Raw genomic sequence first — 14532 nt, 5'->3', positions numbered from 1 at the left:
CAAGTTGTTTCTCTCTTAATATATGTTTCTCTGTTACATATATGTTCTTTACTCATTCCTCACTACCTTTTCAATTATTTTTTAACAGCATTTGAGCAGTAGGCTGGATCTTTATTGAACACTATTGGAACTGGCCAAATAAAGTAGTTTATTTGTAAGGGAATGTTCCGTTTGGCCTGCTGGCCACATGACCTGATGGTCCTGTTTTATTTAAGTTGTAGGTTCCCTGAAGCTATTTAAACTTCTCCTACTTTGGAAGTATGGCAGAATTGGTACAACTTAGAAATCAGGTGAAAGGTCACTGTAGACAGTGCCTCAAGCTAACCATGGTGATGGTGATGACTGTGAAAGCTTCAGCTGAGGGGATCCTGCAAGGTTTGGACCCATTGCTGAATACAAATTTAAACTCGTTCTGCCAGTGCACGTCACCTTAAACTTAGCCAAGTTGAATTTCATCTGCTGTTGGCTATCCAAACCTCCATTCTTTTAAGACCATCTGGAGCTCCCTAACATCCTTTACAGTTTTACTGTCCAAAACAAATAGTGTTATCATTAAACTTGGCCAACTCACTGTCTGTTTCATTTTCAAATCACTAGTAAATACATAAGTACAGTAACATTAACCTATAAAGAGGCCTCAGAGTTGTTTCCTGCTGACCTTTTCACTGGAAGACTTTTCACTGTGATTTTCTGTCTCATCATCTAATCAATCCATGACCATATGTGGACCCTTGGTCTAGAGTCATTAAGGAAGAGCATGTACACGCTGTAGTCACCTCAAGGCAGGGGCAATGAGTTATCGAGGAGTGGGAGGACCTGAAGCCAGGTAAGTAAATATAGTTATTAATTTGGTATTCAAAATAGATTAGCTTCATATTAGCTTCAGTTGTGTGCTTCTTAAGAGACCAGCGTCACAGAGGGGATGCCTCTTAATGTAAAGTATGAGAAGTAATTGAAAGGAGGTATAACTGATGGCACATCTGAGTAGTGTTGTAATTGAATTTGTAGCCATTTGACAGAGTTAAGATTGTTGGGTTCTTCACTAGGAAAACTAATAAGTTAACTATGGACTGCAAATAGTTGGTTAGTTTATTGATTATTGCTGTAATTACTGACTGAGCTACATATAACGGGGTATGCTTGCAATATTGACAAAACAAGAATTTGAAAGTTTTATCATTAGTAGGGAAAAGCCAGCATGCTCATTCTTTATAAGTATATTCCTCATACTGTACTGTTTATGTTGTCTGTTAGAAAGCATGCTAAGGAGAGATTTAAGAAACCTTTCTGTTATAAATGTATAGAAGAATAATAAATAAGCCTGATTTGATGTGAGTTGATACGTAAGGCTTGCCACTGAGTAAGTTAGAATGTATAACCAATGAGAGTACCTAGTCACCACGTCTGTATTAATTCCTATTTGCCTCCTTCCCTTAAACCTTGTGGAGCAGCCATTATGTGTGAGGCATGGTGCTAGGCATTCTACGGCAGTAGTTTCTTAGATTTTTGGGGACACAGGGCTTTTTGAAAATGTGAGGAAAGTTGTTTATTCTTTTCCCAGAAAATTCACACAGTGCAACATTTCACCTAGAAGTTCAGGAATTTCAAGGATCTCCCAGGCCCATATAGACCCCAGGTTAATACCTCTTCCATAAGAGATAATAAAGTGCACAAGACATGGTCCATGCCCTTGATGAACTTCCAGAAAGAGAAACAGACAATGTTCCTTATAGTACCCTTTTACTTATTTTATTACTTATAGTACTGTAGTAATTGAGGGAAGGGGAGGAGATACTGACTCAGCCTTGATAAACAATTAGTTAAATTCTGCCTCTGTACTTGGTCTAAACATTTCAGTGTTCTTGTTTAGTGGTTTCTGTGTCACCCTATCGTTATGGCCATTTTTCTTCTATGTACTATTGCTTGGAAGTGGGAGATTCGCAGCCCTGTGCCCTATTTTAAGATGTTTTTCAAGTACTTTATTAAAAAGTTTCCATATACCAGCTTCTGTGATTTTGATCTTCCTAACACCTTTATGAGGTGAGCAAGGCAGCTATTTTTCTCATTTTTACAGCCGAGAATACTGAGGCACAAACAAATTGTATTCCTTTCTCAAGGTCATACAGCTATGTAGAGCTGGGACCTGAGATCATTCACTGATTTGCTCACTTATTCATACAGCCAGTTTTTCACACATTAAGTATTTATGGGATGGCAACTCTCTGGCCAAGCCCTATGCTAGTTGGTGGAGGTGCAGTGAGCATATAGTTCACTTTTTCAAGGAGCTCATGCTCCAGTCAGGGAAGTTAACAAAAAAGGAAACAGTGTTTGGTGTGGGAGGACGAGAAAGACTCAGAATTACCAGGCACAGTGATAAATGCTGTCATATGCCTAAACATTAGGTGTTCTGTGAGCACAAAAAAGGAGCACCTGATCTAGCTCTGGGGACAGAGAAGGCTTCCTGGAGAGAGTGGTGTCTAGGTGGAGTAGGTGAGGACAAGGGGACTGGGAAGGGTGTTTGAGCAGAGAAAGCAGTGTTTAAAGGCCCAGGTGAAAGGATGCCTGGTGCATTCAGGAGGAGCTACCCATGATGAGTGTGGCGTGGACAGTGGGGGGAGGGTATGAGATGAGGTTGGGAAGGCAGGTGGGCTAGATCGTGGAGGGCCCTAGCTTGAGGATTTGAGAACTGGGGAAAATGTAGAGTTAATGACTGGTGATTGATGAGATGTGGGGAAGAAGGAAAGAGAGATGGTCTGGACGACTCCCAGATAACTGGTTTGGGAAGCTAGGTCATGGTGATCTCATTCATCTGGATAGTGAACCCATGTGGTGGAAGACAGGCCTAGGGCATGAGGTGGGGGTGGGAGAGGTAGGGACCTACTGAATTTGAGGGGCCTCTGGACAACCAGTTGGGTATGTTCCGAATCTTAGGAGAGAAATCTGGGCTGGGAATAAAAGTTTGTGATTCATCAGCTCCTAATTAGTCTCAGTGACTCCTCTGGTAATTGAAACCTTTGAAGTGGCTGAAGTTAACTCCGGGAGAGTACAAAATAAAAAGAGAAGGTTGATGAAAAACCATGGGGAACGTGAGCATTTAAAGAAGGGATGGGGAGAGAACCACTTACAGGAAGCTGAGTAGAGTGGTAAGAGAGGTAGGAGGAAAATGTGGACAGGCGGGGGGAGTTGCTGAAGAAAGAGGGAGAAGTCACCAGCCAGACAGTTACCTGCATCACACCATGCTGCCTTCCCCAGCCTCTGAAAGATCAGGTGACATGGCCTAACCCACACAAGATATGAATGAAGAAGCTTTCCACCAGCTCAGCAGTCCACCCAGTAGCCTGCTTTAGTTAAAGGTTTTGAGGTACGAGAAATAGGAGATAACTTACCTTTTGACTCTCAAATAGCGAACATACATTTTATGTTCTGAGTGCATGTACTAGAATGAAAGAAGTGTTTTTCTTGGTTGACTGATAAACCGTTCGCTACATCTGTGAAACAGGGGTGATGATACTCCCAGAATAGGATAGGGTTGTGAGAAACTAGATGAATAAATGTAAATATCTAGTATTGATACTGAACAAGGGCTCGTGTGCCTGAGGTGCAGAGAGCCAAACTCTGACAACAGCGTTTGCAGCACAGTGAGGGTTTATCTGCAGGGAGCCAAGCCAGGAGAATGGGCAGCTCATGCTCCAAAGACCCGAACTCCTCCATAGCTTTCAGGCAAGGGTTTTTAAAGACAGGGTGAGGGGAAAGGGTCATAGGAAGCTGATCAGCTCGTGGACCTTCTTCTGATTGGTTGGTGGTGAGGTAACAGGGTGATGTTTAAGGAATCACAACCTTCTGGTTCCAACCACTCTGGGGTCTAGTGCTTGTGGTCAGCATGTAGTCCCATCCTCCCTCCACCTGGGTGGGAGTCTTAGTTTCTATAGAACAACTCAAAGATATGCATCAGATTGTTATCTGTATGCCCTGAGGAGGCATTAGGAGGCCTGTGACTCTGTTGTCCTAATAGTTAACTGCTTGAGTCTGCTCTTTGGAACTCAGGGAAGCCTAGGAGACTAAAGCCTTTTTCTACAAACAAGAAACGGGGGACGTGGAGGGGCTTTTGTACCCAGGAGGGCCCCGAAGGGTCCTGCTTGGTTTCAATCCCTCCTTTTCTTTGATACTCCTCAATCCTGAGGAGAATGGGGGCAGGACAAGAAAGGGAATAAAATTTTGGATGGAGACGTTAATCATAAACTTGGCAGGGGGTTTGGGGGGCTCGGTTTCAGTGTTGAGCCTAACACACAGTAGGTATTCAATAAGTGGTAGTTGTTTCTGTGTATCTCTCTCTCACTGTTTTCTCTCCTTTCAGTAGAGAACTTGTGCCTTGTAAAGTTAAACTGTGCTGTTTTGGAATTCAAGTTTTTATATGGCAGATTTCCATGAAGAAAAAAATGTCATTATTGATTGAGTTGTGCTGTTAGAATTAAAATTAGGTTCATAACAAATAGGAACACTGTATGATAAACTTGCAAACAGAACAAAGCCAAAAATTGTACTTGCTATCCCCTTGTTGAATCTGGCCCTCTCTTTCAAATTAATTAGATATTTGGATAACTATGCTAAACTTTGTCACATCCTTATTAAAATTGTGTAAGGATTTTGAAGAACATCTCAAAGGGACTCTGAAACTAATCTGAGTCTGGTACTGGAGATTCCATTAGCAATCACAAAACTGATTAATCTTTTACTCAGTTAGCTTATTGATTATTGCTGCAATTACTGCATGTAATGGATTCTACTAGGGATACCAGAGAAAACATGTTTTATAACTGCTGCTGATGTGTTCAGTTCGAGTGCAAACGTGTTCAGTTTGTACTTTTTATACATAACCATTTTTGTGTTTTTAAATTCCATAACACTTCTACTCAGAAAGTGCTGTGCTTAATATTGTTTCACTACTAGGAGGTTCACTTTTAAATTCCTCAACTACTAATCATTACAGTTTACAAATGCCTTCACTAATTCTATTGCTGCAGTTTAATTTTGAGCTTCACAGTAAGAAGATAGAGTAAGTATCTTTACTCTCATTCAGAGGAAACTAAAGTTCAGTGATAAGGTTAAATGACTTCCTGAAGACTATACAGGTTAATAAGTGGCAGAATCGGGATTGGACTCCATTTCAATCGGTAAATATTTATCAAACACCTACTATGTGCAGGACTTTGTGTTAGGGGCAATGAAAGCCAGGATAGGATTATAGAGATTAAGCAAAGAAGCTTTTTGGATAACGTCAAATTATGGCTCCATTAATGTTATCATTGTCACTTTGTTACTTTTCTGTCCAAGCCATATTAAGTATATTGGCGTAAAAGATTTAGATTTTTCTTTGGTTTGGTTGGTTGTCTTTTCATTTTGTTTTTTTATCTAGTGGAAGTCTTGTCTTTGTCATTATTGCTTATTTTATCACTATTTAGAGCAAAATTGGAAATATCCCCTTAAAGGGAGAATATATAAAACCCTGAGAGAGAATGAAGATCTAAAAAAGAACTTGCTTTGCAGCTTATTAAGTGTTCTCATGTTTTCTCATGTGAGTTTCACAATAATCCTGTGGGTGCATACCACCTTCATTTTACAGCTGAGTAAACTGAGGTGAGGTGAGCGTTTCTTCACTGAGATCATCAGCTAGAAGTGGCCAGTACTGAGACCCCAGGGTTTGAGCCTGTAACTCCTCTAAGTGCCTTGCTCATCTCACTGGGCAGCACAGGCCTTGTGGCTCATCAGGACTGCTCTGTGCCAGGAGGTATTGCACATGGCCCACGTTTTATTCTTGTTCCTTAGGGAATGCCTTGTGAGTAGTGGCCTGAGCTCCTAGGCCTAGTGCCTCCTTGATGGCCCCCCGACCCTCACCAGGCCGGCTCCTGAGAGGTCGGTTGCCTAGAGTGGGCCCATGCCATGGGTTTAATTACCACCCTTTATAGTTTGTCCTTGATGGTGAATTACTTTGGTGTGTGAAACACAAAATTCTCTGTTAATACGAACACAGATCAAACCCAGTATTTTAGCAGGAGAAAATGTTCCTAGGATTTGGAAGAATTGTACAAAACAAAAAACAAATCATAACTACTTGCTTTGGAGAAACTGTCAAGTGGCATACTTAATATCATTACCGTGGCTGTGTTAATCACTGTACAAAGAGATGTTTTTAGATTGCTAAAAAATTCCTGCAATGATTATAAAAGTATATATAGTTTCCCAGTTGATTTGAAATGAAAGGGAAACCATTTTTATTTATATATTTTGTGAGGTAAATAAATAAAGTTGGAAAACAGGTCAATTTCATGCATGCAAGGTTTTATAGTAGGAAAAAAATGCCTTGCACCTGTTCTGACCCTTTACATTTGAGGTTATTTGTTTTCAAACTTGACCCCAAGCACCAGTTTCACACAACTCTGTAAATAATTTGTTAGATAAAGTATAAGGATATTTTATTTGTTTTGATTTCTAGGATTGTGGTAAAGTAGTAACTGAAATTACTAACCTATTGTACATAGCAGTTAATTAAAGAAAAGCATTAACTATAGGAGAACACCACCACTGCTGTTGTCTTGTATCAGTATAAAAAGGCAGTAATTTTTTTGACAGCCACTGATTGGAAAGTTGCTTGCAGCCTTCCAGAAGCAAGAGGGTACATGCTGTGGATCAATAACCGGCAAATTTCCCATTAAAAAGAATACCTGAGCAATGTTCCAAATAGCCACTGGCATCTTAATTTTCCATGAAACCTCAAATACTTGTGTGCTGAGGACAAGTCATTTTCGGACAATTTTTCCAGACTACTTGTTAACAGTTATTGCTGTCCCAAAAGGTTGACAGCCTACATGATTGATATTTCATTTACTTGTCATCACTGCCTGAGTAATGGCGAGCACTATATTTCTGTGATTTTAAGGAATATAGTTTCCTGAAAGACATTTGCCTTAGTATGTATTCCAGAGAGCGTATCACACATGTTTATGCTTTATGTATATACGTTTTTACATCTATAGAAGGAGAGGATCAGTTTCCTATACAGTTTGAATGTCCTCAGAAGGCAGGGTATACTTATATCAGTCCATAGCCATCAAAAATACACTTTCACTTTGTTTTTAGGGCTAAGAGCCTTAGACTTGTTAACTTGTGATTCTAAAGATGATGTAGAATTTTATAACTCCCCTTTATTTATAAGGGAAAAATAAACTTGATCTTGTAATTTTAATTATTACATAAAAGCAATAGAAAGATATATGTACATATTTTTTAGAAAGAAACTTTTGAAGAATGTCAGCAAATAATGATTATCAAGGAGGAATTTTCTGAAAATATGATAGTTAAATAGAAAATGTGCTTATGTTTTTTAATATAGAAACAACAAGTATTAAAGGGGAATTCTGCTCTGTGACAGCCCCTCACAACACAAAATCAGTGGTTTTCAGCGTTGATATTTTCCACCAAGAACATCACTGTTGTTTGTCAAGTGTTAAAAAAAAGTTAGGACAAGGACTTCCCTGGCGGTCCAGTGGTTAAGACTCCGTGCTTCCAATGCAGGGGGCGCGGGTTCAATCCCTGGTCAGGGAACTAAGATCCCGTATGCCACGTGGTGCAGCCAAAAAAAAAAAAAAAAAAAAGTTAGGGCACAGAAGCCACATGCAAGTTAGGTGGACATATGCTCACCAATTAGCATATTAAAGAAAATGGGGATAGACTGTAATACAGCCTACTGAATGAACTTGTTTATGATGGAGTGTGAAAGCTTTTTGAACTTGGAACTTAATTTTTCATGCCCAGATTTTTAAAGTGAAATTTGATCTATACTAAAGTATTTAGAAGACTAAAACGTGAAAGGTATGTTTGCTTGAAACTGGACTACCTTTTCATCATATTAATCCTGTCATCTTTGGATGGATCATATCTTGTTTCCTTGTTCCACAGTCTCTGTGATTTTGATTTCCATTATCTGTACATTTTATACACAAATATGAATAATGTTTGATTAACTGACTGGCATATAGGTCCAAGCTAAATGTGAGGCGTCTCCATTTTGCTTTGTAAAATCCAGGGAAAAAGAACAAAAGGCAATTTGAGAAATTTCTACTAAAATGCTTTTTGTGTCATTTTAATTTATTTTTACATTTTTTTTATAAGACTTTTTTTTTTTTTAATGTGGACCGTTTTTGTTTTATGTTTTGGTTTTTTGGCCATGAGGCATGTGGGATCGTAGCTCCCCAACCAGGGATTGAACCTGCACCCCCTGCATTGGAAGGCGAAGTCTTAACCATTGGACCGCCAGGGAAGTTCTTGTGTCATTTTTAATATATGTCATTTTCAGAACATTTCTAGAGATCAGATACTAACGTAAAATCTTAATCAACATTTTTTACTCTTAAAGATAAATGACAATATGGAGGATAACACTATTACTGGACTTTTAGTCCTGAGTATTCACTATAGTCATTTTGATGTGCAAATAGGGAAAAAGAATTCTCGAGGCTGATATGTATATACCAGTAATTTACAAAAGTACTATGAATTAAACAACCCATAAGTGTCTGTTCCAGTATTCATACATTACTGAGTAATCTCTTTCTATAATCTCTTTGCAGTATTATTCCACAGTAATGGAACAGCAAGTAAATGGACAGTTAATAGAGCCTCTGCAGATATTTCCAAGAGGTAATGTTGAACAAATTCTAATCAACAATGATTATTTCAGTAAACTGTTTCATCAACAGTTATGTTTTCCAAAGGTTTAAATGCACATAACATGATGTTTTGCTCTTAATTTGAAAGAACAAAAGAAGTATTCATTATCATGGGGATTGCAGGCTGTATTATAGTTATGGCAGATAGAATATCTAATTTACTAGAGTAAATTAAACTAACTAGATTGGTTTTCGTTTTTGAAGTACATACTTACATTCGCTTAAAGAACTCTTTGGGGGTCCACATGGTTTCTAAACCAAGGCAAATGAATGACTTTAATTTTGGATATTTATAAATTGTGGCTCATGATGGTAGCCAGAGCTGCTATTGAGTAGAAAGCTTTCAGCTAGTGCAGAAACCAAGATTTACTGGGGGGTTTTAGGAGCGATATTTTGGTGGAATGTTTGGTGCTTGATTTTGGGGGGAGACATTTTCTAAATAATTGAAAATCCTCATAAATAGGAATTTGATTGTTAAGTTTCCAAAAATATGAGCTAATGAGAGTGACCCTTGGTGAATCACCTGGTCAAATCATTTGTTTTTCCCTTTAGGTTTGATAGTACTAGCCTTGTATCAGATATGATTGCTCAGCTGTATATAAATGTTCCCTCAAAATTTGAATAATGGGGCTTCCCTGGTGGCGCAGTGGTTGAGAGTCTGCCTGCCAATGCAGGGGACACGGGTTCGAGCCCTGGTCTGGGAAGATCCCACATGCCGCAGAGCAGCTGGGCCCGTGAGCCACAGTTGCTGAGCCTGCGCGTCTGGAGCCTGTGCTCCGCAACAGGAGAGGCCGCGATGGTGAGAGGCCCGCGCACCACGATGAAGAGTGGCCCCCGCTTGCCGCAACTAGAGAAAGCCCTCACACAGAAACGAAGACCCAACACAGCCATAAATAAATAAATTAAAATTAATTAAAAAAAAAAAAGAAAAAATAATTTGAATAATGGTGAAAAAGAACAGTTTAATTATATAAACCGTTAGGTCTTTCACCCATTATACATTGCCCCACTTGGAAATCTATGTTTTCTAACTGATGGAACAGATAAGAAAATTCTCTAAGTAAGTCTTCTAGAAATAACTTAATTGAAATAATTAAAAGTTAAACTTACCTTCGTTAACTGATAACTGTACAAATAATCATGGTGTGGGTTTTCCAATTAAGCATTCTAGACTTTCATTACCTGTAACTCTCTGAAGTTTGAATAGCTTAATTAACCAATAGACTCCTATTTGCACTGATAGTCTCCAGCCCATGAGAAGATCTGGGTTCAAGAGTAATGCTGTTCTTCTAGCATTAACATGGGCAGCGGGATTAGGAGTATTTAGTACATTATTAATAATAACTTATTAAAGACCTAAGTAAGTAAATAAAATTGGGCCGTTGATAGCGTGTCTGAAATAAGATTATGATTATTTCAGTTCTTCAGTTGTACCTGAAGACTAAAAACTAAAAAAAAGAAAAGAAAAAAAAGAAAATGTTGCCATTTCTGTGTATTAAGCCAAGAACAGGGTGCAGATTATTTCTTAATATTTTCAATAACCAGAGAATTTGGGCAAGTTTCAAAATTGTTTCTCCACAAGGAATATTTTTTTTACCAGCTGAAAATTTCCATTCATTGCTTTCCTACTGGATGACTTTATAGCTCTTTTGTAGCAAACCCCAGAAAGTATCCTGGAGAATTATAATTCTAATGCTGAGGGCCTTCATTTTTTTTTTTTCCAAAAAGTATTTACTTCTGTTCATCCAGAATCTTTCTAAGTTCTGTTTGTTTTCTTTTATCTTGTGAACAGCCCCTGTCAGTGTCCCTGTCCATATCATTGTGCCCCTCCCATGATAAATAACAGCCATTTTTAGCCATCTTCGCTGTTCAGACACTAATATTGCTTTGTGTGTCACCATTTCTAGTTCTCCCAACAGTCATGCCTATTATTATTGCTTCCATTTTATACTTGAGAATATTAAGGTTCAGAGACGTTAAGTAACTTCAGAGTCACAATTTTTAAGTGGTTAATATACCCTTTGAATAAGAATTGTGTTTAAGTTGTAATTTGCTTAGAGTAGAAGGGCTATATGCTCTTAATGTAGGTTAAAATAGTAGAGTGTGCATGGGGGTAGTTTGGAGGGCTTGGTAGGAGTGTGGAGAAGAGTATATTGTAGGGAGGAGATTCTTAAAAGAAAATGTGACATGTGAGTGTCACATGTAGTCCTAGGACAGAACCTATTAGTCTCCAATAAATTACTGAATACAGTTGTTCCACGCCAAATTTAAATTTTTTAAAATATGAGACTCAGTCTCCCTATCTCTGTGGTTTTGTGCATACTGTTATATGTCTTTAGTTTTCTACAGTTTTTTGCTTTTTGCTTATTTGTCTACACAAAGTGTAGATTTTATGCAATTTTATTTTTCATATAATTTTACATACATCTCTAAATATATATAAAATTTTATGTAAGATTTATATAAATTTAGAGGTTATACAGATTTTTACAGTTAGAGTATAGACATTGGGTATATTGCCTGCGTCTACTGAGTTGGTTAGAGGCTCTTAGACCTTAGATTCTGTGATCAGGCCCCATGTGAAGAAGAATCTCTAGACTGAGCAAATCAGAGGACAGGAGGAAACAGTTCTCTTCTAACATCAGGTCTTCTCATTCCAAGTGGCACAATCTCATTGGATAGTAACTCCCAGCTCAGGGCTAAGTTCTCTTTGTAGTTAAAAGATACGTTAACTATTAATAAGTATGAAAATTCACTAGCTTTACAGTTACTTCTGACTCCACAACTTTAGGAAATACGAGGTTACTGGGTTTTTTTGAATACTGTTTACTTTTTATTTTATTTTTTAATTAATTAATTAATTTTTGGCTGCATTGGGTCTTCGTTGCTGCGCGCGGGCTTTCTCTAGTTGCGGTGAGTGGGGGCTACTCTTTGTTGCTGTGCGCGGGCTTCTCATTGCGGTGGCTTCTCTTGTTGCGGAGCACAGGCTCTAGGTGCGTGGGCTTCAGTAGTTGTGGCACACGGGCTCAGTAGTGTGGCTTGCGGGCTCTGGAGCGCAGGCTCAGTAGTTGTGGCACCCGGGTTCAGCTGCTCCGCGGCATCTGGGATCTTCCAGGATTAGGGCTCGAACCCGTGTCCCCTGCATTGGCAGGTGGATTCTTAACCACTGCACCACCAGGGAAGTCCCTTGAGTACTGTTTAGATTTCCAATCATAAAGATTTAAGAAGCCAATTGAGGAACGAGGCAGATGTTAAGGTAGGAGATAAGAGTTGATACCTGTCTCTAATTCCTTAGTTAGCCACTTTCTTACTAAATGAAGTTTATAATGCACAGGCTACTTCAGAGGAAATGCTCTGAAGTGTTGTCTTAGGAAGTACTAATGGTCCCTAAAGGACCAAGCATCAGATGTATGTGACTGTTGTTTTGTTCAAAAAGTTAATTTCCATCTTTAGGAAAGAGGATTTGGAGTCTTAATTTTAACGTATTTTAGAAAAACAAATAAAAATCCTTTATTGAGGTTTAGTTTTTTTTTAAGGAAAATAACATAATAATTTTGAATATATTTGAAATACACAAAACTGAAGCAACTGATGTGCTTTGTAATTATTATCCACATCTTCTTCTTATTAAACAGCTCTATTTCTTGTCAGAAACAGAGGAAAATACATGTACGTCTGAGAAAGGAGCAAAAAAAAAAAAAAAAAAAATCAAATTCATCCTTTCCCGAACAATCAATCAAAATTGACGGCCCCTTAACATATAATATGTAGGACACTGTAGTTTTCAGATGGAAGCAGCCTATAACATGGGCAAGAAGCACTTTATTTTTTTTAACATTTGATGAAGAAGCATTTGCTGAATTGGAAAAGTACTAACCTGTAACTCAAGATGGCGTCAGGAAATTAATATTATTTTCCCTGGTACTGCTTTATGTTTAGACGTAAATATTAGCAAATGTCAAGATTTGCAAGAAATGTCATGAAATTAATGATATATCTGTATTCTAACAAATTTGACTGCTTACTGCTTTGCAAACTGATGTTCAAACTTAAATACTTCATCTTAGAATCTCTAGCAATTGTTTTGGCATTAAAAGACCCTCCTCCCACTCCCCTCCAAAAACCCTAGCTATTTTCATTGTAGTCTTAAGTGATAACAGATATACAGTGTAATAGAGTGAGGAAAGATGATTGCAGAAATTTGAATTATGAAAGGAATCTAATCATTTTAGCTCAGTTAACTTGATTTTTATATGTTTTAAGCAGAAATTGGAATTTATATGAGGTGGTGTCAGAAAGCTCTTTGCATTTATAAATGCTCACTCCTGCAAGTTAAAAACCCTGGTTCATAATTCCCACTTTGGGTCTTGGGAGCCACTTTTCAATCATTTCTCTCTGCTAATTTTGGTGTCACCCTCATTTCTTTTTAAACGATTCATTTTGAGCAAATTTGTAAATGGCCCTGATGTGTTCTACAATTTAGTCAATTACTGTTTCAGCCTGCAAGCCTCCTGGGGAACGGAACATACATGGCCTGAAGGTACGAATTTCAATAATTGTTTCAGTAAAGTTAGATGGATTTGTAATGCTGTGTTCCACTTATTGAAATGTCAAATAAAACTGCACTTTCTCAAGCTCTGACAAGCGTTCCTTTTTTTTTTTTTTTTTTTAAATGGGATATGGAGGGGAATTCATTAGTATTTGTTCAATATGTGTACATATTGAGGTTTCGATGCCGTATTTTTAAAAAATTATTATTATTTGGAATTCTTTTGTTGGTCTGTTTCTTCAGGATGACCCTGGGTACTGGTCTCCACAAAGATTTACTTGAGGAAAAATATAGACTTCATTTCAGTGATTAATTAAGCACATAAGCATATTGCACACAGAATACCCCCCTCTTCTTTTGACATGTTTATGCTAGAAACATATATCTATTTAATGTCCTTTCATTGTTCTGCATATTTTGAATTCTGGATTTCTGCTTAAGGCTTTACATTTAAAAGAAAAACTGGCTATTGTATTAGACTCAAGCGTTTTATAATTAATTACTTGGACCTCATTTTTCAGTGAATAAGAAACATTCTGCAATGTTCTGCCTGGTTTTAAAGCTGGAGGGGTATGATATCGTGAGGTTCACTACTAACCCTTGGATGTATTCTTAATATGCTTTTTTGAACATACTGTTTTTTATATAAAACAAAAAGAAACAGTGAACTGAATTTTTTCACTAGAGTTGAATTCAATTCTAGACAGTGAATTGAAAATGTCCCCAGTTTACCTCTCCCTTTTTCAGCACTATTTAAGTATTTGAATAATGACAGGAGCAAAGTATTATGTAATATACAGGTTGTACAGTTTTTATAACCTATATACTGAATAGACTCCAACCATGGGTCTGTCTAGTAAAAAGCTAATTAACCTTCATAGTGAAATGAGAAATTTGTGGCAAATTACAGGTTAATTAGAACTGTGTCCTCAGAACACAGACTGATCAAGATCCTTTCTTTACTTGTAGGTGAATACCCGGGCTGGATCCTCTCAACACAGCAGCCCAGCAGTCTCAGATTCACTTCCAAGCAATAGGTGAGAGCAAGCGAGTGACATGTGCCTCTAAGCATGAATATCTACATAGTTGGGAGTGGAGAAGAGGCTTGTGGGATGACACCTCTTTTTTTTATAAGACCTCAAAAGTGTGTATGTGGCTAAGAAGAAATCTGACCAGTTAAGTAACCCTAGCTATGTATTGACTGAAAAGAAAGGACCTCATAGAGAAAGATAAAATTAGACATGTTGAACTATTTATTTT

General features: G+C 37.9%; 1 protein-coding gene across 3 annotated transcripts in view; it reads left to right on the top strand.

The window, feature by feature from the left end:
* MAP2K5 (mitogen-activated protein kinase kinase 5) overlaps positions 1–14532 on the top strand; it is a 263835-nt gene that overhangs the window by 27010 nt on the left and 222293 nt on the right. For all 3 annotated transcript variants that reach the window (XM_059915478.1, XM_059915477.1, XM_059915479.1), the window contains exons 4-6: positions 8625–8694; positions 13223–13263; positions 14242–14309. In XM_059915478.1, the coding sequence (XP_059771461.1) occupies positions 8625–8694; positions 13223–13263; positions 14242–14309 (179 nt within the window). The remainder of the gene's footprint in view (positions 1–8624; positions 8695–13222; positions 13264–14241; positions 14310–14532) is intronic.

This window comes from Balaenoptera ricei, chromosome 2 (genome assembly GCF_028023285.1).
Source record: "Balaenoptera ricei isolate mBalRic1 chromosome 2, mBalRic1.hap2, whole genome shotgun sequence".
In the NCBI taxonomy this organism is placed as follows: Eukaryota; Metazoa; Chordata; class Mammalia; order Artiodactyla; family Balaenopteridae; genus Balaenoptera; species Balaenoptera ricei.
Note: the sequence above shows the minus strand (reverse complement) of the source record. Positions and strands in the feature narration are given on the sequence as shown.